The sequence below is a fragment of the Humulus lupulus genome, chromosome 3 (assembly GCF_963169125.1).
Source record: "Humulus lupulus chromosome 3, drHumLupu1.1, whole genome shotgun sequence".
Lineage (NCBI taxonomy): Eukaryota > Viridiplantae > Streptophyta > Magnoliopsida > Rosales > Cannabaceae > Humulus > Humulus lupulus.
In genome coordinates this window covers 216,148,748-216,175,200 of record NC_084795.1, presented here as the reverse complement: position 1 = coordinate 216,175,200, position 26,453 = coordinate 216,148,748, and the positions used below count along the sequence as shown (strand labels likewise).

The window sequence follows — 26,453 nt, the reverse complement described above, 5'->3', positions numbered from 1 at the left end:
AGTCATGGGGGTTGGTGGAATTTGAAATTCAAAGGGTGTCTCTAAACTCTATAAATAGGAGCCTATAGCTCACTTGTAAGACACAACATTTCTATCCATTAGAGCACTTGGCTAGAAACACCTTGAGGCTTGATAATTCCATAAAGCTTTTCCAATATCTGAGAGAGATCCCTTAGTGCTTGAGTTAGGGGGAACTAAGCTTTTGGACAACGGTTTTAAACCTTGTTCAAGTTGGTGATCCCCAACCCTCTTCACTTAGGTTGTGTAAGTGAGAGTTTCTTGTATTTTTGTTCTTCTTTCTATTGTATTGTTTTCTTCTTATTCCCTTGTTCCTATTACTTGTATTTCTTGTTCAATAGTTGTAATCTTTTCTTTTCTTTTGTTTCAAACACTTTACTTTATTTGTAACATTTTGCTTAGAGTTGTATTTTACTATTCTCTTCTTCTTCTTCATCTTCTTCATTTCCTTTGTTTATTTGTAATTTTCAGTTATAGAGTTGTAACTCCTTTTAATCAATCATTATTATTTGTAATATATTGCATAGAGTTGTAATTTCTTACTATTTCCATTGAGGAAAATTTATATTTTCTTAACACTATCTCCCTTTGCTGCGATGCCATTATCTCGGCAGCATTCTCTTGATTGGCCCTCAGATTGGCCAACTCATCTTGCAACACCCCCAGTGTTGCCTTCAGGGTCTCAGAATCCAACTCCTCCTCATCAAACTCCAAATGGGGCTCTTCTTCAACCACATTTGGGGGAGGAGGTTGGAATGGTGCAATGGAAGCCTGTCCGGTCTTCTTGGTAGTTTTTTTCATTAGATTCTTTGTAAAACTCTCAATGAAAGCACCAGAATGTTGACCCTTGTTTTGGTCAACGACACGGAGTCAAATATATGACAAGAAAATAGTACGACGCTTGAGAAAACAATCTAATGGAAAGTAAAGAACACATAGAATTATAGTGATTCGGTCCCAGTAATTGGCAATGACCTACGTCCACTTGATACTATTATTAATATTGAGCTTCAAAGGTGTGATCAAAGAACTAGGGTTCCTTAGAAGGAGAAACAATACAGACGATGGATAATAGTAATACAATTCGGAAAAAGATCCAAAGATCCCCCCTTAAACTATTTCTTGTATATTTATAGGCTCAAGGAGGGTTACATGAGTCAATTAATCATATCTTTCCTTAATAAACGGATCTTCAGGGTATAATGAAGAGATATTCTCGGATACCATTACAATTGTACATATTTATTCATAAATATACGGAGTATACGACCAGGCTGGTCGTATATAAAACTTTAACTCCGTATATGGAAGTATCTCTGGTCGATAGGCGAGCAACATCTCTGCCACATGTCGGCCACGTGTCGAAAATTCTTGCTATGTCATCAACAACTGTTTTTTGGATAAACAATAACCTCAAAACATAGTATATATAAAAATAATTAAGATTATAAAAATAACCTCAAAACATATTCAAAATTAGCTACTCAAAATGTATAAAAACAAAATATAGTATATATATAAAATATTACAAATATATGAGAAAAAAATCCTATAAAAATGCTAGCAAAAAAAAAAATATGACATACCAAACTTAAGAAAAAAAACTGATATATTTTTCCAAGTTTTAGAAAAATATATTATATTTGATGTAATTTCCTTGTAATAAAAACATCAGCTTTGTGGTGAGTGGGCTTATAATACTTGAGCCCAGCCCATAAAGAGGCCTTATAATAAGTCCAGAACAAACTTTTCCATTCTAATCCTGCAGTCTAAAGCGAATCAGATCAAACCCACACTCGAAACTTTCTCCCATTTTCTGGCCAAGTCTCCTTCTCGCGTTGTCAATGGCGACGCCCTCAATGCTCTCGTCGTTTAAGTACGGAGATAGCCTGAGGGTGGTGGGCATCTCAATATGCACAGCCGTAGTCTGTGAAGCCATCTCCTGGATCCTAATTTACCGAACCAACTCCTACAAGTCCCTCCGATCCTCCATTGACAAGGCCTCGAAGAAGCTTGAGACCATGAAGACTGACACTGCCAACAAGATCACCAAAAAGTCTAAGACGAAGAAGATTGATCGGGTTGAGACCAGTCTCAAGGAATCGAGCCGCGATCTCTCGCTTTTTAAGTTCAAGTCCGGCGCCGTCGTTGCCCTCGTCCTCTTTGTCGTTTTCGGCTTGCTCAATTCGCTCTTCGAAGGTAAGGTCGTTGCCAAATTACCCTTTAAACCCTTTGGACTTGTGATGAAGATGAGCCATAGAGGTCTCCAAGGGGACGATCCCACCGATTGTTCCATGGCATTTTTGTACTTTCTTTGCTCTATTAGTATTCGAACCAATTTGCAGAAGTTCTTAGGGTTCGCGCCGCCGAGAGGCGCTGGTGCTGGGTTGTTCCCCATGCCCGATCCGAAGGCCAGTTGATCAGACTTCATTTTAGCCTTTTAAATTATTGAATCTTAGCTTTTGGGATCGTAAACGGAACTGAGTTTAGTCTAATTATGGGTTTTATCATATGAAGCCATTTTTTTTTCTATTTTTGCTTAAGGAACTAGTACAACTATAATTTGATTTGGGTATGTGGATTTATTTGATTATTGATTATTGAGTCTCTAAATTGCCATGAATCCTCCTCTTTTTTTAGCTGTTTTTCTTCCGTTCTTTTTCTTATAAATATTTGTTGTTTGTGTATGGATTGATGTTTGATTATCTTATATGATTTACTGGTATGACTATGATGGTTATTGGAATAGTTCAAGTTGGTAGGTGTTTGTTTTTATGCATTTGCTGCTCTCATGAGTCTTTGTTCGATTGTTATGGTTTGGGGTTTGATTAGTCATGTGAACTAACCTAATTATACGCTAGATTTTCTTGCTTCTCATGGACAATACGATTCAGCGGAAGGGGCTAGTGTTAAAATATAAAATGTAGCTTTATGTTTTAAAGTAGCTGTAACTTTAGCTCTTTCTTTGGTTAGCATTACAGTTTCTTATCAATGAGCTTTATCGTAATATGTTTAACTTGGGTTCTTATGCTCGTCTATATGGTATTTTGGTGTTTATATACAAAGGCATAAATTAATTAGACTTACTATTCATTTTTATAATTTTTTTGCATGTCAAAATCGAACCCAAGAAGTGTATCCAGGGTTTTCCAGGCCAAGTCACGGGCACATATAATTTCAATGAATACATCATGTTTGCAATATTAGAATTGTACCAATTCTCTATTTGAGGATTTTAGATCTTAACACTTTCTGCTGCACAGTGTTCTTCATTCAAATTATCCTTTAATTCGCCGCAAAGGATTGAAACAAACAAAAGGTGTTAAATTGTAGAACAAGAAGTTATGTATAGCATTTTAACTTTAAGCGTGTTAAAAGTAAAAAAGATACATAGATTTGTATTCAAGTTTGATGTTTGTTTGAGATTTTGAGATCTAAAAGTTGTTGTGAGGAATGTCCCTGTTCTTTCCTGTTTTTCTTTTTTGAAGTTTCCTTGTATTTACTTTTAGACTCCTTCGTTTTAAATTTTGCTTTTGGCTAGTATGCTTACAGATGACCTTTTCTATTCCTGGGTGCTGCTTTATAGTGTTTTCATAAATTGTTTGGGGGTAGAATGATGTCACAAATTGGAGTTTTGTTTTTCTAATTTTGACAGTTTCGGTAGTTTTATGTCTTTGAAGATGCGAATAATTTTCATATCACATACACAAATTAACATTAATGGTTGGAATATTTAGATTGTAGATTATATGCTTCTTTTTCTTTTTATTTTTATAAATCATTGGTTTCTTAATCCACTCAATGGATTCATTTGCGAGGTATTCGTTAACTCAATCTCTTTAAGACTGGTTTCCCGAGTGATGCATGTGACGAACATGGTGAGGATTACCACGTACTGTATGACATTTTTGTTTAGCATTGGTATTAAACCCGTCACAGTGACACAATAATAAATAAATTGAACAATCTCGATTATTATTATTATTATTATTATATGTGATATTGTAATTGTCTACTCAACTGTGAATATTATGTGATCATTTTAGTTCTTAAACATGCTACTCGTTCATTAGTCATGTAATCGATTCAAGTAATATAAATGATAAAATAGAGTATCATTTCTATAAAGACTATTTCCCAATTACCAATAATTGTTCTTAATTTCTGTATGGCAAATAAATTTAGATGAATGAATTTAATTTAAAAATTGTAATTAACTATGAACAAAAATAACTAATTAAAAGATAAAATTCACTATTAAAAAGACAGGGTATTAATTTTATCAACTTTTCATTCTACTAATTTCATTAATCAGTTCTAAATTTCTTTTTTTCTATTCTAATAGCAGGTTAACATAAATCGATTCTTATTCTTTTTCAATATATAAGATTTAATTCTATATGCAAGTTTTCTACATCTATATGATAAAATTAAACATATAGTAGATATTAAGCATAGAAACATAATTATTACACAAGCCATACAGGTACTTTCGTCCAATAGCATATTCAATTCTCATATTTTTCGAATTTTGAATCAAAATCATAAATCAAGCAAATATTATTGATTAGGTATTTACTAGCATTAGACACACATTATATAGATTAGAATAGAAAAGAAAAATCAATAGAACATCATAATTAAATTAGATAGAAATCCAAGTGACTACATTAAACCCTAGATAAAAATGTTTAGTTCATATCAGATATGACTAATTCAACAAAATAATAATTCAGAAACATAAGATTCAAAAACTTGAAGAAGAAAGAAAAATATAAAAATGCAGAGCAACTACTCAAAGAATCAAAATTAGTCTCTAAAAACGTAATTAAAATCTGACCTAATGACCTAATTAAACCCTAAGTCTGAATTTATAATAAAAAAGTTACAAAGGCTTTGTTTTTCATATGCGGGCCGCGACTTGGCCTTCTCTAGGTCGCGGCCCGTGTCAATTTTTGAACTCCTCCAAATCTGCATAAGTCTTCAGTCCTCGCGACTCAGGCATATCAAGTCGCGGCTCGTGTCCAGAATGCCCCCTTGCTTAGCCTCTGACTTCCCCTTGCGCTGCAACTTATAAGGGCAAGTCGCAGCATATAAATAGCATCCTTGTGTTTCTGACTTGCCTAGAGTCGCGACTTATAAGCTCAAGTCGCCGCCCTAACTCCATTATTTCTCAAATTAGGTCTTTCAACCTTGTCTCTTCATAACAAACTGACTTTTACTCGTCCTTAGCATCATTTTGAATCGAACAACCACCAAGAGATTCGTTTTCCCACCATTTTCTCTTCTTTTTACATTTTTCTCATGATTCCATGCACCGACCTACAACAAAGACAAACAAAAGCGTAATCTTGCACAAAACACACATAAAGATTCAAGATTACCAAAAAAAACACCTTCTAAAACAACACTAAAATGAATTTATCAAACTCTCCCAAACTTACTCTTTGTTCGCCCTTGAACAAAGGACTCAAAACAAACCTAGACTCTAACAACCTGAACTATACCAACAACAACGATTATGCCTCAAAATCATGAATGTTAATCATATAATTCTTAGAAAACTACTCAAGAGTTTATTCATTCTAGAATTTTAATCAAAACACTCCATAAACACACTTTACTAATATTTTGGATTATCAAATCATGATCATTAAGTAAACGTATTTGAAATCAATTGTGCTAACCAAATTCTTTCCAAGCAATCTATTCAAACCAAATAATTTTATAAGCTCACTTACTTGCTTTTCTCCACTAATATAAATCATGATATGCATAAGAATCAATAGGACTTATATAGGCTTGTAATGATGGCTTAGGTAAAGGTAGATGAAAAAGTAATTTTTAAGCTCACTTTACTATAAGCACATGACCAAAACTCACAAACTTTACTTCCATAGTAATACAATCCCATAATCCCCTTTCTTGTTTTTTTTTTTATTTAGAGAGATGTAAAATATATATAGATATATATTTTCAAAAATAACTACTCTCCCAAACTTGATTTTGCTATATATTCCTATTGGGAGTGTATTGAACTTTTTTTTTTCAATATAATATTCTCTCTAATTTTTTTCACTTTTCATTTTCTAAACCCACTAAAGTCACAATTAAACCCCATTACACATCAATCCCCATAATTTTTTTTCTCAATTATATGCTGATAGTATATTAGGGACAGATATATAATCATGTTTCATGTATTAGTCTTAAATGATGGTTTAGAACAAAAAGATACAAAGTTAGGCTCAAAAGGGGTAAACAAAGGATCAAGTAATTTAAGGTTGGCAACAAAAGTTCAAACGACCCCAATGATAGCCTAAATCATATTCCTAAGCATACATGATATATTATTTCGCCTCAAATAACAAGTAAGCAAGTTCTTAGAATTTTAGAAAATAATTTCCACTTTCCATTCATCATTCCACTAACCAATTTCAGCAAGCATAACCTATAACACCCTACGCCACTATGGTTTCTTCCTGGAATAATGACTGGCCTTGCAAACCAACATGAGTCTTTCTAGCGTGCTTTGTCCTCACTTGCATGCTTCCTGGGAAATCTTCCCAGGAGGTCACCCATCACGAGACTACTCCAGGTCAAGCACGCTTAACTTTGGAGTAATCTAGTGATGGGCTACCAAAAAGAAGATGCATCTATTTGGCATAGGTAGTACCCATCAATCCATTTAAGCATTCTTCAACTATGTATTCCCATACTTACACAGTCTTAGAATCATCACACTTGAACTTCCCCATGCTATGTGGGATTGCACAACTTTTACCCAGTCTTTTCCCCTGCGGATCACGGGATTCAGACTGTCACAATCACCCCCTTTAAGGGTCCGACGTCCCCGTCGACCATACTTTCGGTTGGGTCAAGGCTCTGACACCATTTGTAACACCCCACATCACTATGGTTTCTTCTTGGAATGATGACTGACCCTGCAAACCAACATGAGTCTTTCTAGCGTGCTTTGTCCTCACTCGCACGCTTCCAGGGAAAACTTTTCAAGAGGTCACCCATCATGAGACTACTCCAGGTCAAACACACTTAACTTTGGAGTTCTCAAATGATGGGCTACTGAAAAGAAAACGCATCTTGTTTGCATAGGTAGTACCCATTAATCCATTTAAGCCATATTCAACTGTGTAGTCCCATACCTACACAGTCTTAAAATTATCACACTTGACCTTCCCCAGGCGATGCGGGATTGCACAGCTTTTACCCAGTCTTTCCCCCTGCAGATCACAGGATTTAGATTTTCATAATCACCCCCCTTAGGGGTCTAACGTCCCCGTCGGCCACACTTCCGGATGGGTCAAGGCTCTGATACTATTTGTAACGCCCCACGCCACTATGGTTGCTTTCTGGAAAGACTTGTGTTGGTTGGTAGGGTTAGTTGTCATTCCAGAAAGCAACCATAGTGATGTGGGGCATTACATAACCAATATAAAAAAACATAAATTTAATATCATGACAACATATTCAACAAATGTTGTCTAAACTAAAATGAACTAGCGGATTCAATCAAGCACACAGATTTTTTTAGATTTCATTTTCTTTGAATTATACTCATAACATTCACTTTATTCTCATCGGCACTTGTTGTCAATCATCATTCATGTTGATACTAGACACACTAAAACAAAACTCCAAACACTAACATAGACTAAACAAAACTAACAAAACAAAACAAACAGAAAAATAAGCTCCCCCCCCCCCCCCCCCAAACTTAAGCGAAACATTGTCCCCAATGTTTAAATATAACTAAAGAAAGAAAACTTACCTAGTGCGAATCACTTCATAAAGGTGGTGGATCTGGAAAAGGATGCCAAGGTGGTGGATGAGGAAAATACTGTCGGTCCGCCTCCTGATTTGACCATCAGTATACCAACTCATTCTGTCTGTCAACCTAAGCTCAATGAAAATCATAAAGCTCTCCAAAAAAATTGTGAGTATGTTGGTTTTGCCAAATGATATAATCTAATGGGCCAAGTGTGGATCCGGTGGAGCCTTAAGTGCCAAATATTGAGGATATTCTCCTCTTCTTTCCTCCTCGGCTGCTCTTGAATCGACTGGTTGATCATTGGCAACGCGGGTTCCTCAGCCGCATCTCTTTCCTCTTCAACTCTCATCTGCCTGGGTTGTGGTACTGGTGGCTCCAAAGACGGGTCATTAAATTTATACACCGTAGCACGAGAAATAGGCCCCATTGCCTTCCTCTAAATATCACTAGGACATTTAGGTACCTCCCACACTTCACATAGATTAGTAATCATTGATCTGTGTCCCAAATCGACAGTAGTAGTCAGTCGACATAAATCCCTGATTCTTGTGTGGATAACTCGACCAATATCGACAGAGAGTCCCATCATAATAGCATATACCAGAAGACACTGATCAGTACCCACTTCAAATAAGTGAGTGTTGGGCATAAGCTGCGCACTCACAAAAAGAGTCCAGGCCTTGGTCACACAATTCATTTGATATCTTCGTAAATGCTTAAGTTCTCCATTTTGCATGACAAAAGTAGCACCAGGAATGCCTAATGTTTCTGCCACCTCAGTCCAAACAATTCCACTATTATATGCCAATTGATAATATTCATCCTTGTCTTGCGACAATATGGGTAATTGATATAGGGCATCAATATTATCAATATCACATTCTACCGAAACCCCTCGCACAAACACCTTTCTATTAACCGCCCTAGGAAATTTGGCATAAAACTCATAAACCATTGAACAATTAGCCTTGGGAATTTTATCATCCACAAAATGTTTCCAACGACGGTGTTGAATTTCAGCCGAAATGATATTATAAGTTTCCTGAGGGTAAGGATCTTCTAGATATTCCACTCCTCTCTCTTGAATTATCGGACGTTGAGATAACCTTTGATAGTGATCAAAGGCATCCTTACTAATAAACCTAGTTGGATCAAATTCTTGAATTGGTTGAGGTGTTGTCGGGATTGGCTGAGTTTGCGGTGGTTGGGTGCGGGATGTTGAAGGGCGATTGTCGTTTTTAGAAGAGGTAGCCCTACTAGGTTGTTTTCTGGGACCCATAATCACACAAATATAACAGCAAAATTTTGGCAGCAATTCCTCTAATTTATAGTACTTTCCTCAACTCATTAACCCCAAAAATATCACTCAAAGACACTGAATAGACTAACAAGGTAGTTCAACAATCCAATTCAATCCCTTAGCACAGATTACTTAAATCAAAACATCAAGAACATCAAAAAGGAAAACTTACATGCCATTGAATCTTGAAGATTGCCCACTCTTCAATATTCCTTTCAATCTTCACTTATCACCAATAGAAAAAAATTAGGGTTAGAGTAAAAGAAAGGAAGAAAGAAATCAATATGAACTAGGAATTATAAATTAGGGATATGGCTTAAGGGTATTTTAAGTAGAAGGATAAGGGAAGAAATTTGAGAGCTTTTGCAAAAGAAAAATTGTTTTGGAAAGAAAGAAATGTGAAATGAAAGATTTGGCTGAAAGAAAAAAGATTTTTAAACCACCATTCTTCTTTCTGACAGAGGTGCGTCGTGACCCAGGCAGAGCAAGTCGCGACCCGCATCAAATATTCCCAGATTTTTGCTTTGCAGGCGCCGCGACTCAGCCTAATCAAGTCACAACCCACCCCTGTTAAATAAAACCAAATTCTCTCTGACTCGTTCTAGGGTTACAACTTATAACTTCAAGTCGCGGCCCGCCCCTTCCTTCAATTTTCGTGCTCTCTGACTTAGCATGAAGCCGCGACTTGACCTGAAGACTAATTGAAAAAGATCCTTTTCATGATTTGCACGATTTTTTTACAGACTTTATACTAAAAATAAATAAACTTTACAAATCCAAAATGAAATCATATAAAATTGTCCACTAATTAAAAAAAATAAAAAATAAAAACTAAAATAAAGTATAGGAATGCCTCCTATAGCGCTATCATTAATGTCATTTAGCCGGACGCTTTTCTTCTTTCAAATTCAAGTTGGATCAAGTCCTCCCCTCATGTCCGTGAGAGTCGTAGTGTCATGAGTTGGCCCTCCTTTCTTGTGGTTAGAAATTGATGGAATTGTAACGCCCTGGATAGCCAAGACCGCTACACTGTGTACTTATAAAGGTGCAAGACTTGCTAATCAAGTCATTAGTTTAAAAACATGTCACTAAACATGTATGAGCTAGGGTTAAAAAGGTTTTGGTCTCAAAAGTTTCACTTTATATAATTAAAACTGTTATTTACATGGTATCCCAAAAGAAACAGAGTTAAGAGTAGGTTTACAGACTCCCAAAAGTGCATAAACAATTATTAGCCATACTAAGGCAAAATAGTCAGTCTCTGGGTCTTGCGTCCCTACTTAAACCTCAACCGTGGCGGCTGAGTAGCTGGCTATGTACATTCCGCTCGCAGAGCTCTCCAATCAAGGCTGGTCAAACTTTCCCTTGCCTTTACCTGCACCACGTAGCACCCGTGAGCCAAGGCCCAACAAGAAAACATGTGCAACACAAACAGTGATAACAGACAGTAAATTCATTAAGCATGAACTCTCATCAAGAAATCCACATAAAATTATTCAGCATATATTCAGAGCTATGGATGCAATCAAACACTTATAACATTCATGTCAAATAATAATCAGGGCCGACAACTTAGGCCGCACCCTCTGTTTACCCCACTGACTCCGGCCCGCTTAAACCGAGCTCAGTGCATATTAAGCTGTCCTTGGCTACTAGTGGCCAAGCCGCGCCCTGTGCGCTAGTGTAACCCTTGGCACCCTTAGGCTGTTGGTTCACTAATTAGCTTGCATGGCATAATACCATCTTTTCAAGCATACTCAATAGGCAACCCTTAGTCCCGGCACAAATATTCAACCAGGTGCAATTTTCTTACCTTTAGTCTTTGCAGTTATTGATTATGAGCAACACTCCTCAAGCAGGATCCGTTCCTGAGCCTGAGTTTTTATCACCTAGTCACAATCAAAGTATTAGGTTCCATAAATATCCAAATATAGTTTTCTGGGTACAAAACTAACTTCCGGGAATCCGAATCCCACCAAGCACGGTGGTGAAATCAATATCGAGCATTCTAGACCACATTCTCATCCTTAAAAACCCCTAACATTCAAGTGCACAACTAAGGGCTGTGATCCTAGCCTCAAAACAGAACCAAGGACCACCCTAGGCAAAGATACGCGTCGCGGCGCTCACCCCTGGTCGAGCCTCCTTGGCTCATCTTCAACCTAGGGCCACAGCGCTCTGTAACAGAGCTGCGACCCTTCCCTTCTAGCCCAGAAAACCCACCATTTCCAACATCTAAACCTCATCCAAAGCCACCCCAAAGCTTCCCATTTCAACACCCAGCAACCCCAACACTTTCAAAGCAGGTTAAGCCACACAATTCAACAGAAAATTCAACCTAAAACTCATAGAAATCATACACTTAATTCCTGAAACTTAAGAACATAAACACCCCACGCTAACCAGTCAAAAACTCAAATTCAAACCTCTAATTCGTGAATTAAAGCTTACCTCTTCAGTTGGATCCTTTCTCTATTCAAAACCCAGCTAGTTTCCAAAGCTTTCCAGCTCAAATTCCACCCTAAGCATCAATGGTACAAACACCTCAATACCCAGCTGAAAACTCAGAATTTTTAAACCAAAGAGGGAGAAATCCCTGCTTACCTTAGTGTTGATTCAATTCCTTGGATGAGTCTTGAACTAATCCTCAAAATCCAGCCTCATTTCCCAGCAATTCCCAGCTCAAAAGTCCCAGCATTTCTCTGCTTCTCCTTTGAATTTTCACCTAGTTTCCCCTTGTGTTTTCCTTGAGAGAAAAGATAGAAGAGCTGAGAAGAGTTAATAGGTCGGTTTATTTCTTTCTGTAGGTTTCCTTGAGTTTGTCTTATTCGTTAAGTTAATCCCAAGGCTCGGGGTGCTGGAAACGTCCCGGAGGGAAAAACGGTAAAATCCCCCAATATTCCTGCCTAGACTTCCTACCCTCAAATATATCTCCATATATTTATTTTCATAACCTGATAGTCTAAATAGCTACCCGATACCAAAATACCCCTGACTTATCCAAAGTCAGCTGTTAAGCCCTGTTGTGAATTTTCCCCGCTAACTAACCCTAGGATCGCCTCGAGTCGTGCTCTGTAGACCTACCCACATAATAATGTGGTTCTCACAATACCATATATACATATCACATTATAGCCAATATAATCACACAAGCATTATTAACCATATAATTATGCATTTAAATCAATAAAGTCATGCAAACCACATTTAACCCAGTAATGCCCTCCCAGCACACTAATCAAGGCCCTTAAGCCTCATTAGCGGATTTGGGGTCGTTACAGGAACTTTCGCCCTCTCATATAACAATTGAATCCTTTCAATAAAGAACCTTTTTAATCGATGACGCCCCTTTCGCATTCCAGTTTTAACTATGGATCTTTTCCTAGAGACTTCCAACTTGTTCTCTCCTTGGTTTACTACTTCAACTCTACAACTCATTGGAATTTTTGTTGCTACAAAAAAATTGAATATTACTTCATCTTTTTGCACTCGCAGCTTTAACTCACCCTTTTTTACATCAATTAAAGCCCTACCAGTAGCCAAGAATGGCCTTCCAAGTATTATTGGAATATTTTCATCTTCCTCCATATCTAGAATAATAAAGTCCGCAGGAAAGATGAATTTACCCCCTTTTACCAATACATCCTCAATCACTCCACGAGGATGATTAACTGATCTATCTGCCAGCTGCATAGACACCGTAGTTGGTTGAGCTTCTCCCAAATTCAACCTCCGAAAGATTGATAGAGGCATTAGATTCACACTGGCCCCTAAATCACACAAAGTCTTTGTTTCTACTGAACCCCAAATAGAGCATGGGATATTAAAAGTATCAGGATCTTTAAGCTTTGGAAGTAGTTTCTTCTGAAGTATCGCGCGTCACTCCTCAGTAAGTGCCACTGTCTCACAATCCTCTAGCTTCATTTTCTTCAACAAAATTTCTTTCATAAACTTCACATAACTTGGCATTTTTTCAAGTGCCTCAACAAATGGGATATTAATGGGTAGTTTTCGGAAGATATCAAAAATTTTGGAGAATTGTTTGTCAAGATTAGCCTTTCGGAATCCTTGGTGTTGGCTCGGTGTATTTTGGCTTTTTTTTCTTTGGAAGATCTTCAGTAACCTCCTCTTGTGATGGACTAGTAACATGTTGATCCTTTGTCTTCTTCCCCTTGTCATCCACTGTAGGTCCATCATGCTTAGTCCCACTCCTCAAGGATATTGCATTACACTGCTCTTTAGGATTTTCCTCTATGGAACTAGGCAAATTCCCTTGCTGTATACTAGGAAATATTTTAGCCAATTGACCTATTTGTGTCTCCTAATTCCTGATAGATGCCCTAGTTTCAGTCATGAACTGGTTCAATATGTCAGGCTGTACTTCAGGTTGTGTTGTTGGTGTATTCATTGGAGGATGTGGTGGTGGATGAGATGGGCGTGGGTTTGGATCATAATAAGGTCTAGAATGTAGTCCATAAGTAGGTTGATTAGGGAGTTGTTGAGGTGTATACTGTGAATACTGTGGTTGTAACCCTTGATTATGTTTCCAAGACAAATTAGGGTGATTTTTCCACGCAGGAGTATATGAATTGGAGTAAGTGTTGGGTGTAGGTCTTGAAAAGTTACCAATAACCTGTGCTTGTTCCAAAGGCATATTATTCACGTCTGTTGAGCAACTAGCTATGCTCGGGCATTGTTCATAAGAATATGATCTCCCACAAATCTCACAACTCACGACATTCTGCACTTGAATTGCTTATGCGGCGAGATTAGTCTGCTGCAATTGCTTGGTTAGAGATGCCACTTGAGCGGTTAATGAAGCAATTGGATCAACCTCTAAGACTCCTGCTACTTTCATATTCTCACGCTCAGTAGGCCAATTATAGTTAGTCATGGCCATCTCTTCCAATAATTCATATGCTTCATTAGCGCTTTTTCTCTTAAACACTCCTCTCGATGCTGCATCTATAATTGTCCTTGTATTTCCCCCTAAACCATTGTAAAATGTATGAACTGGCAACTACTTCTCTATTCCATGATGTGGGAATTTCCTTGGCAACTCTTTAAAATGTTCCCATGCATCATATAAAGACTCCCCATCCAGCTGATGGAAATTATTAATCTCCCCTCTTATTCTGGCTTACTTCACAGGAGGAAAATATTTACCAAGGAATTTCTGAGCCAAATCTTCCCAAGTAACTATAGAGTTGTCTTGTAATGAATTCAACCAACTCTTAGCGCCGTCTCTTAGTGAAAATAGAAATAATTTTAATCTTACAACATCGTTACTCACCCCATTCATTTTGAATGTCACACATAGCTCTAAAAAGTTTGTGATGTGGAGATTTGGATCCTCATTTGGTAACCCCCCAAATTGTACACAATTCTATACCATCTGAATAATTGAGGGTTTTATTTCAAAATTATTTGCTTCAACAGTAGGAGGATGAATGCTTGAATGTATCCCCATAACAGTAGGGAGTACATAACTTCTCAATGGTAGATTGGCTTCAGATGCATTACCCATATTTGCATTGTTGTTGACAACGTTATTTGCGTTCTCAGCCATGGTGAAATCCAACATTTTCTTTATCTTGGGATTTTCTCTGCACGTTCTCTCAATTTCAAGATCTATTAGTATGAGTGCCTTTTTCCTACTTCCTTGCATATACCAACAATTCCTGAAATAAACAACAGCCTCGATCCAAATAAGTGTAAAATATAGAAACCAAATTAGAACAAATAACAATTAATTTTGATATTGGAAATTAAGTCCCCAACAACGGTACCAAAAACTTGATCGTGAAAATATATATACGCAAGTGCACACAATCGATTCAAGTAATATAGATGATAAAACAGAGTATCGTTCTCACAAAGACTATTTCCCAATTACCAATAATTGTTCTTAAATTTCTATTTGGCAAACAAAGTTTAGATTAATGAATTTAATTTTAAAATTGTAAATAACTATGAACAAAAATAACTAATTAAAAGATAAAAATCACTATTAAAAAGACCTAGGGTATTAATTTCATCAACTTTTCATTCTACTAATTTCATTATTCAGTTCTAAATTTCTTTCTTTCTATTCTAATAGCAGGTTAACATACATCGATTCCTATTCTTTTTCAAGATATAAGATCTCATCCTATATGCAGGTTTTCTACATCTCTATGATAAAGTTAAACATATAGCAGACATTAAGCATAGAAACCTAATTAATACACAAGCCATACAAGTACTTTCATCCAATATGCAACCTATTTCAATATAACGATATCATATTCAATTATCATCTTTCGAATTTTGAATAAAAATCATAAATCAAGAAATATTGATTAGGTATTTACTAGCATTAGGAACACATTATATAGATTAGAATAGAGAAGAAAAATCAATAGAACATCATAATTAAATTAGATAGAAATCCAAGTGACTACATTAAACCCTAGATAAAAATGTTTAGTTCATATCAAACGTGACTAAATCAACAAAATAATAATTCAGAAACATAAGATTCAAAAACTTGAAGAAGAAAGAAAAATATAAAAATGCAGAGCAACTAGTCTAAGAATCAAAATTAGTTTCTAAAAACGTAATTAAAATTTGACCTAATGACCTAATTAAACCCTAAGTCTGAATTTATAGTAAAATAATTACAAAGGCTTTGTTTTTAATATGCGGGCTGCAACTTGGCCTTCTCTAGGTCGCGGCCCGTGTCAATTTTTGAACTCCTTCGAATCTGCATAGGTCTTCAGGTGCCGCAACTCAGGCATATCAATTCGCGGCACGTGTCCAGAATGTCCCCTTACTTAGCCTCTAACATCCCCTTTCACCACGACTTATAGGGGCAAGTTGCAACACTAAATCCTTTTAGCATCCATGTGTTTCTAACTTGCCTAGAGTCGCGACTTATAAGCTTAACTCGCGACCCTAATTCTATTATTTCTCAAATTAGGTCTTTCAACCTTGTCTCTTCATCACAAACTAACTTTTACTCGTCCTTTGCATCATTTTGAGTATAACAACCACCAAGGGCTTCATTTTTCCACCATTTTCTCATCTTTTTACATTTTTCTCATGATTCTTCGCATCGACCTACAACAAAGACGAACAAAAGCGTAATCTTGCACAAAACACACATAAAGACTCAAGATTACCACAAAAACACATTCTAAAATGACACTAAAATGAAGTTATCACTGTTGGGGTTTTATGCCCTAACTAAAACTCAAATTCTTTGTAATCTCATTTTATTATCAATAAAAGAATAAAAATCATTTTTTTGACTTGGTCAATCACTTTGTTCACATGTTTTATTTTCATGATTATTTGTTTAATACAAACTTCTATTAAATCCCGAGCATATAGATAATCTTATTTATAGTGACGTAATCACAGTGGAATATAAATATGATTATATGTTCAAAATAAGTTAGTCCTAAGATTAGTCAGTGCACTGGATTTACACTGACTTGCCAATCTACGATATGATCTACTTACACATTACAGTGTTATGTTCTTTCCAGAACATTAGCAAAGTATATAAGATCAGATGTATTTGTTACATCGGACAGGACCGATATTGACAGTTGATAAGATAAGTAAACATAGCGTTATTATCTATTCTAGTCATATCATATAGTTGATCATAGGTCAATTCAATCTCAATTCTTAGTGGTTAGTATTTTAATTGATTGTATTATTTGAGTTCTTTGACTTGTTCGTTACCAGCTTACCCTACGGACTAGCCCATACTTACATCTTGGGAACTCGGTAGTATAATTGAGTGGGAGTGTTAATCATAGATATGAGCATCTATAACTTCTGATGAAGAAGTGAAATGATGGTTTCCTTTTAGTTTGGTTCAAGGTGTTAAGTGATAGAGATCTCATTTCAGTAATTAAATTAGTTTACTGAAATATCATTTATAAGGAACTAAGTGTTTTAAGGATAAAATACAATGAGGGGTAAAACGGTATTTTTAGTCCTATCTCATTGTAGACCATCTATAGAGGATTGAGTGACAATTATGGTTGTAACAATGGATAATTAAAAACGTATCTATATTTGTTATAGAGGGTTCTATGAATTCAAGAGTGCAATTCCAAGTCTATAGTGGAGTCACGAGGAATTAATAAGTTAGTAAATTTATTTGTTAGATTTATGATAACTTATTGGAGCTTGATTTCATAGGCCCATGGTCCCCATTGTACCTTGGATAAAATCATCTAGATAGTCTCAATTAATTGATTTAATCATCAATTAGAATTATCAAAGCTGACCAGGTCAATTTTGGATAGTTTCACAGAGTTGTGTAATTTTAAGAAGAAAAGAGAAATTATGGCAGATTTATTAATTAAGATAAATTGGTATCTAAATTAATAAATAAGTTTAAATCAAGGTTCAAATTATAAATAATTAATCTGATAAATGATTTAATTAATTAAATCAATAGAAAATAATACAGGCCTTGATTTTAAGTCCAATGGGCTTATAATCAAATGGGAAATTTCACGGGCCTATAGCCCATGATAATTTCGACCTAGGGATTCAAAATGGATATTATTTTATTGATTTTTTAATTAAATTAAATGGCCTAATTGTGTCTATAAAAGGAGTGCTTAGAGAGAAGTCAAAAAATAAGTTTGATAAGTCACAAGTCAGATTTTCTGATAGTTTTAGATTCTCTCTAAACACAAGTCATTTTCTAAGCCACTTTGTTATTTTCTCTTCTTCTCTCTATATCTATCTCATGTGTTGAGAATTGCCCACATTAGTCTAGGTGGTTCTAAGGATACATTGGAAGATTGTGAAGAAAATAGAAGATCGGTTCAGTTTCTTGATAATACTCTGCGACAGAAAGGATACAAGAGTTAGAGAAACTGAAGGAAGGACTCTTAATTCCACTGCGTATACTGTAAGTATTATATTCTTTGTTTCTCTTTGAATTCAATTTTAGAAACATGTTTTAGGCTATCTCGTATTAATTTGTTTAATATTAGATATACATGAAAATAAATAAAGATCCTGTATAAGCTTTTTCCAACAACTGGTATTAGAGCCTTTGGTAATCTTTATTTTCATGCATGAACATGTTTAAAATTGGATTATTTGATATGTTTGAATAATTGGATGGTTTTCATGTTTTTATGAGCATATTGATTTTATGTGAATTTTAGCAATTTTTAGGTTATTTTGTTGTGTTTTCTATGCTATTAATTTTTATATATGCTTTATTTTGTGTAAAACATGTTAAAAATTAATTAGAAAATGGTTTTGGTTTGAAAAATTGCTCAAAAAGTTTTTTGGAAAAATTTGGCCTGGCTCCCCTGCGCGCGCGCGCACGTACGCGCGCGCATGACACCCCTCCGCGCGCGCGCCTAGCGCGCCACCACCCAGCCCCGCGCGCGCGCCACCAGCAGCCAGAGCACACCACAGTGCGGGTACTGTTCATCCAGAATTTTTTTTTTTGTTTAAATTTTTTTTGAAAAATAAAGAAATAAAGAAAATTAAAATTGTGGAAATTTATTATTTATAATCAAAACCTAAAATATCCTTTTTGTTTATCATTTAAATTTTTTAAAATAAGATATTTTGGTTAGTTGGGATTTAAATAATTAGATATTTTCTACAAAGATTCAAATTCAAATTTAAAAATAGACTAACAACTTAATTTTAAATCTTTTAATATATTAAAATATTAGAATTATGATATCAGATATTTAAGATATTTTCATTTAAATTCTTGATTTTGTTTTATTAAATCTTTATTTGAAAATATAAATATATTTTTATTCTATAGTTTTTAATATTTAAATTATTTGAAATTTGAACATTGTTAGTTAGATATTTTTATGGATATTTGAATTTGTTTAACTGTCAATGCTAAAAATCTGGTACTTGTAGGAGACCCAAAACAAGTGCCAAGAGCCCTTCACGTGCCACCAAGGACCCTCGCGCGCTGACCGCGCGACGCCCCTACTCCGCGCGCGCGCACCTCGTGACGCCCTTGCTCCGCGCGCGTGCACCGCGCGACACCACCAGGATCCGCGTTCGGGGTGGCCTCGCCCAAGTAACATGCAAGTATAGGGTGGCCTCGCCCCAAAGGGCCTCGCCCAAGGACTAAGCACGCCCAGTGGCCTCGCCCCAAAGGGCCTCGTCCCAAGGGCCACACGTGCCTAGTGGCCTCACCCCAAAGGCCCTCGCCCAAGGACTAAGCACGCCCAGTGGCCTCCCCCCAAAGGGCCCAGTCCCAAGGGCCACGCATGCCTAGTGGCCTCGCCCAAGGACTAAGCACGCCCAGTGGCCTCGCCCCAAAGGGCCTCATCCCAAGGGCCACGCGTGCCTAGTGGCCTCGCCCAAGGACTAAGCACGCCCAGTGGCCTCACCCCAAAGGGCCTCGTCCCAAGGGCCACGCGTGCCTAGTGGCCTCGCCCCAAAGGGCCTCGCCCAAGGACTAAGCACGCCCAGTGGCCTCGCCCCAAAGGGCCATGTCCCAAGGGCCACGTGTGCCTAGTGGACTCGCCCCAAAGGGACTCGTCCCAAGGGCCACGTGTGCATGATGCCAGTGTTCAAGGTGGCCCACAAGAGACAAAAAGAGTACGAATGAGGTACCTCTAAAGGGGTACGTGCATGCCTGCTAGGATCAGGGGATAGGCCTGACACCTGTACCCGACAAGTAGTGGTGGTTGGGAATAGTACGAAGAGTGGCTACACCTCCACCATGTCTCTGACACCCGTACAAGGTGAGTGGTGGAGTCATGACCGGGTACAAAAGCTGAGGTGCTCCCATGACCTCTGACCGTGTACCGAAGTTGACACCACTACACCTGATACCACCTTCCTGATAGTGTACTTGTGCACAGATTGGTCTCTGGGACCACCATGTATCCAAGGCCATCAGAGCCTATTATAAAAAGAACCCCTCTCCCACATGGGAGGGGGTTGGAAAATTTACTGTAGCAAGTGCTTGAGAGTGAATGAAAGATTGATTTCTCCATTGTTGTTCTGTCATTGTTCTTGAGTTATTACTTAAATTTCTACAGCTTTTTTATTGACTATCATTACTTGGTAATTTTTTCCAACTCAACTTAGTTGACGAGTTCTCACCGTCAACATTAACTATTTGAGATATTTTAGGGTTGTTATAACTATTTATATTTTATTTTTTTAATGGTTAAAATATTAGCTAATAGTTATAACAACACAAGATATTTTGGAAAATAGTTAAGATATTGATTTTAAAATTTAAAATTGGTTAAATTTTGAAAAATATCATTTTTTTTCAGCCAATTAATAATTTTTTTTAATGGGATTTAAATTAAATTTGGTTAATTGTTGATAAATCCTATTTAAATTAAATTAATATTTTTTTATCAAATTAACCTAAAACCAAGTTGATTGTTGATAAATGAAATTTAAATTAACTATTGTTAATTGTTGACAAATTTAATTTAAATTGACTTATTTTTTGTAAAAATTTAATTAATTTGAATTTTTTTGATAAATTCTAGATAATTAATTGTGGTATTTTTGCAAATGAAATAAATTGTGGTATTTTTGCATAAATTCATAGAATTGCTCATATAGTAACATGATTAGGCCCATCCAATTATAACATGTCTGTTTGCACTATATGTGGTATTTTTGCAATTTTTGCAATTGGGCTTAAATGCATATAGTGGCCCATATGTTTGTTAGATATATGGTATTTTGCCAAATAAAATATTCATAAAAATGATAGGTTTTATTTGGGCCCATTAGAAAATGTAAAGTTTAAATTCCTCTCTTGTGGGTGATTCCACTTGTGAAGGCCCATTTGCTTTGCATGACTATAGTGGGCCTAATCAATTAATAACAATTAATAAAACTAAGGTTTAAATTCTTGTCTTTTGGACCTTGTATGGAAGATAGGGGGCCTTTGTAGTGGGAACGACATACTGGACCCAGCCTTCCTCCATACAAGCCCAATTGTTAAGGCCCATTTACCTAAGTTGGACTTAATTGTATAGGTTCATTATATTAGTTAAACCTAAATATTGATTAGCAACGAATTAATTCTAAATTAATTGAATTTGTTTCAATGTGACACTTTAGAATTAATAAGAAATTATAGGACTTTGGTTTTAAAAATTTTAATCTGTTTAATTTTTTTTGGGAAAACCATAGTCATTAATTTTCTAAAAATAAATAATAAAAATACTATTTTTAATTTTATAATGAGCTTATTTTAAGAATTTTATTCGATCTCCACCGTTGGTTTAACATAGTCAATAGCTTAATGGGGCCTAGAGGCGCTTTGATTCATCCCCCTACGGAATGTGTTCATTAGTTATTTTGACAAGGTTAGATTTCGAAAGATAGATAATTATAGGTCAAATTCTACTAGACTCACCCCTACGGTGACTACTAGGACTAATTCTATGATTATTGAAACCGTGGGTCTAGCTCATAAAATAAGAGATTTGTTTTCTTATTTTGATCGAATAGTAGGTTGTTAATAGTGGTGTCCATTATTAAATGAGTTTACAACTCTATTTAACTAGTGGTATTTTTGACTCTCGCCAACCGGGACAAGGATATCATAGATTAGTTAAAAACCTAAAGAAATAGAGATATGATTGTTTTTGGTATTTTTTCTCATATCTTACATATTTTTGGTATATGTTGTGCTATTTCTTGAAATTTGTGTGAATAGAAGTTTTATTAAGCAAATGTGATTGATTTCTATTTTATTGATAATTTGTAGTTTTAAGCTAAGTAGTGTCTGTGTCTATTCCCATCCTTTCTTAACTTTCGATGGAGAAACTCACTAAAAAAAAAAAACTTCCTTAATTGGAAGCAGAAAATCAACATTGTGTTGATAGGTGACAACTCTGAATTCGTCATGATTGAGGAATCCCCAGAACGAGCACCGTGTCCGCACATTAGTGATGGCACCGTCAATGCTCGTGATGGTACCATAAATGCTTGGATAGCACCATCTCTGCACGTTCGTGATGGCACCATAAATTCTCGGATGGCACCGTGTCTGCACGTTCGTGCTCAACTTAACTATGGTCTGACGCAGCTCATGAACGAGCTTGAGATTATTGAACCTGTCATGGGTGGACCTAGTAAAGGAGGTGAAAATAAGACTATTGATGTTGCTGCACATCTAGCTAAGGCTGAAGATAACCAAGCTTCATCTTCGAAAGCTAGAAACAAGAGGAAAGGTGGGCAAAACAACAACCCCAAGCCTGCAAAGGCTGCAAAGGTGAGTGCACAACCAAGTGCAAAAACGCCTAAAGGGAAAAACAAGAAAAACAAGAAAGGTAAAGATAAGTGCTTTCACTGCAAACAGAAGGGGCATTGGAAACGAGATTGCCCTAAGTTTCTAGCAGCGAAAAACAAAGATAATGATTATAGTTCATTTATCTTGGAAACATGTGTTTTAGAGAATGATAAATCCGTTTGGATTATTGATTCTGGAACTACTAACCATGTTTGTAACTCTTTACAGCTTCTTGAATCGTGGGAGGGAGTGAACGAAGGTGGCTTAAAACTTAGAGTTGGGAACAGAGCGTTCGTTGCGGTCCAAGCTAGAGGAAGAGCTCGTCTGATGTTCGGAAATACATTTTTAATTTTAAAAGATGTATTTTTTTATTCCGGATTTTAGTAGAAATTTAATTTCAGTTTCCATGTTGCAATTAGAACGATTTGTTATGACTTTCACAAGTTTTAATATATCTATTTCTTTCAATGGATCACAATTGTGTATTGCATGTTTGGAAAACGGGCTTTATATTCTGCGACCTAACGAACCCCTCGCTCTTAACAATGATTTATTCAAAGTAGCTAAACCTAGGACCAATAAACGTCAAAAGACCGATAACAATAATATGACGTATTTATGGCACTTGAGACTAGGTCACATTGGCTATGATAGGATTCAAATACTTACAAAGGATGGACCTTTGAGGGAACTCACCTTAGGTGAATTACCTGTCTGTGAATCTTGTCTAGAAGGCAAATTGACCAAGCGTCCATTCTCTGCAAAGGGCGATAGGGCCAAAGAACCACTTGGTCTTGTGCATTCAGATGTTTGTGGACCTTTGAATATACAAGCCAGGGGTGGTTTTGAGTATTTCGTCACTTTCATTGACGATTACTCTAGATACTCATGTCTTTACCTAATGCATAGGAAATCAGAAACATTTTCAAAGTTTCAGGAATTCCTAGCAATGGCTCAGAACCAATTAGGTAAAAGGTTAAAGATCTTGCGATCTGATAGGGGTGGAGAATATTTGGATATGCAGTTCCAAGATCATTTAACTGAACTTGGGATTTTATCACAACTTACTGCCCCAGGTACTCCGCAACAAAATGGTGTAGCGGAACGCCGAAACAGAACTTTATTGGAAATGGTTAGATGCATGCTTAGTTACTCAACTCTACAAACTTCGTTCTGGGGACATGCAATTGAAACCGCAAATGACATTCTCAATGTCGTGCCGTCAAAATCAATCCCCAAAACACCTTTAGAACGTTGGAATGGTCGTGAACCTAGTTTACGCCATTATAGAATCTGGGGGTGTCCCGCTCACGTCCTGAGGAAAAAGGAGGGAAAGCTAGAACCGCGAACTGAAGTTTGCATGTTTGTTGGCTATCCTAAAGGTACTCGGGGTGGACTTTTCTATAGTCATTCAGAAAAGAAAGTGTTTACTTCTACAAATGCTACTTTTCTAGAAAATGACTATGTCTAGAACTTTAAACCTCGCAGCAAAGTAGTTTTAGAGGAGATGGTTAAAGAATTGACTCCAACCAATGTTCCATCGTCATCAATGCGAGTTGATGATGAAATTCCCACTCTTCACATCCAACTGACGCAAGTCGATTTAAATGAAGAAAGTACCACTGTTCCTGAGCAAACAGTCACAGAGCCTTGTTGTAGTGGGAGGGTTTCTAGAAACCCAGTTCGCTATGGTTTGGATGGTGAAACCAATATGGTTGTTGGTGACACTAGTGATGATGATCCATTGTCTTTCAAACAGGCAATGGCTAGCCCTGAAAAGGAACTATGGCTCGAAGCCATGAAACAGGAAATGGAGTCCATGTACTCAAATTTCGTCTGGGATCTTGTGGAAGCACCTAGTGACTTTAGGGCCATTGGGTGCAAGTGGATCTACAAGAAGAAACGAGTTGTTGATGGAAATATTGAGACTTATAAAGCTCGATTAGTGGCAAAGGGTTATACCCAAAGAGAATGCGTGGACTATGAGAAAACTTTTAGTCCGGTAGCCATGCTCAAATCCATTCGCATCCTCCTATCCATAGCAGCCGCTCTCGACTATGAGATCTGGAAAAGGGACGTCAAGACAGCTTTTCTTAATGGAAAGCTTGACGAAGTCATTTATATGGATCAGCTAGAAGGATTTAAAGTATCTGGACAAGAAGGAAAAGTTTGTAAGTTAAATAGGTCCATCTATGGACTTAAGCAAGCTTCTCGTTCCTGGAATATTAGGTTTGATGAAATAATCAAAACCTATGGCTTTGAACAAAATATTGATGAGCCCTGTGTTTACCAACTGAAGGCAAGTCAAATAGTGGTATTCCTGGTTCTTTATGTAGATGATATCTTACTCATTGGAAACAATGTTAAGAAATAATCAGATGTGAAGAATTGGTTGAGCACTCAATTCCAGATGAAGGATTTGGGTGAAGCAAGTTATGTTCTAGATATCCAGATCATCAGGGATAGAAAGAACAAACTTTTAGCTCCATCTTAAGCAGCTTACATTGATAAAGTGCTTGAACGTTTCTCAATGACAAATTCCAAGAAAGGACGTCTACCATTCCGCCATGGAATTCATCTTTCAAAGAAGCAGTCTCCCCAGACTCCTGAAGAGGAAGATGCAATGAGAAAAGTTCCTTACGCATCTGCAGTTGGAAGTCTGATGTATGCCATGTTGTGTACTAGACCAGACATCTGCTATGCAGTGGGAGTAGTGAGCAGGTATCAGTCAAACCCAGGACCGGAACATTGGATAGCAGTTAAGCATATCCTAAAGTATTTGAGACGGACTAGGGATTATATGTTAGTCTACAAGGGTGGTGTTCTGAACCCTGTAGGCTACACCGATTCAGATTTTCAGACTGATGTCGATGACAGAAAGTCTACTTCTGGAATGGTGTTTACTCTTGGGGGTGGAGCTGTGATTTGGAGAAGCGTAAAGGAGTCTGCAATCTCAGATTCCACCATGGAGGCTGAGTACATAGCCGCGTCAGAAGCAGCTAAGGAAATAGTCTGGATAAAGAAGTTCTATTCGGATCTTGGTGTTATTCCAGAAATGGATAAACCGCTTGTGTTGTTTTGTGACAATACAGGAGCGATAGCCAACTCGAAAGAACCTCGAACTCACAAGAGGATTAAGCATATAGAAAGGAGGTATCACATTATTCGAGAATATGTGGTCAGGGGAGATGTGAAGGTTATGAAGATTGCAACTGAAGACAATCTTGCGGATCCGTTTACAAAGACACTACCAGAAGCTACATTTGATAAGCATATCAAGGAAATGGGATTAGTAGAATTAAGGCATTAGTTTCAATTAGTGCAAGTGGGAGTTTGTTGGGGTTTTATGCCCTAATTAAAACTCAAATTCTTTGTAATCTCATTTTATTATCAATAAAAGAATAGAAATCATTTTTTGACTTGGTCAATCACTTTGCTCACATTTTTATTTTCATGATTATTTGTTTAATATAAACTTCTATTAAATCCCGAGCATATAGATAATCTTATTTATAGTGACGTAATCACAGTGGAATATAAATATGATTATATGTTCAAAATAAGTTAGTCCTAAGATTAGTCAGTGCACCGGATTTACACTGACTTGCCAATCTACGATATGATCTACTTACACATTACAGTGTTATGTTCTTTCCAGAACATTAGCAAAGTAGATAAGATCGGATGTATTTGTTACATCGGACAGGACCGATATTGACAGTTGATAAGATAAGTAAACATACCGTTATTATCTATTCTAGTCATATCATATAGTTGACCATTGGTCAATTCAATCTCAATTTTGAGTGGTTAGTATTCTAACTGATTGTATTATTTGAGTTCTTTGACTTGTTCGTTACCAGCTTACCCTACGGACTAGCCCATACATACATCTTGGGAACTCGGTAGTATAATTGAGTGGGAGTGTTAATCATAGATATGAACATCTATAGCTTCTGATGAAGAAGTGAAATGATGGTTTCCTTTTAGTTTGGTTCAAGGTGTTAAATGATAGAGATCTCATTTCAGTAATTAAATTAGTTTACTGAAATATCATTTATAAGGAA

The 26,453-nt window shown here is 36.6% G+C and overlaps 2 protein-coding genes and 1 non-coding gene across 3 annotated transcripts; 2 read left to right on the top strand and 1 right to left on the bottom strand.

Moving 5' to 3' along the window:
- Positions 1-1,768: 1,768 nt before the first annotated feature.
- LOC133823413 (uncharacterized) lies at positions 1,769-2,641 on the top strand. The gene has a single exon (XM_062256180.1). It carries the CDS (start codon positions 1,863-1,865, stop codon positions 2,436-2,438), a length of 576 nt encoding a protein of 191 aa, XP_062112164.1. The 5' UTR covers positions 1,769-1,862; the 3' UTR covers positions 2,439-2,641.
- A 10,517-nt stretch (positions 2,642-13,158) lies between these two features.
- Positions 13,159-13,761, bottom strand: LOC133825391 (extensin-like). Its single transcript, XM_062258343.1, has 2 exons — positions 13,489-13,761; positions 13,159-13,383 (listed from the first exon to the last, which is right to left on the bottom strand). The coding sequence occupies exons 1-2, from the start codon at positions 13,759-13,761 to the stop codon at positions 13,159-13,161; spliced, it is 498 nt and encodes a 165-aa protein (XP_062114327.1).
- Positions 13,762-14,137: 376 nt separating this feature from the next.
- Positions 14,138-14,244, top strand: LOC133827841 (small nucleolar RNA R71). Its single transcript, XR_009890492.1, has one exon. It is a non-coding gene; the product is annotated as a small nucleolar RNA R71 (small nucleolar RNA).
- Positions 14,245-26,453: the final 12,209 nt, after the last annotated feature.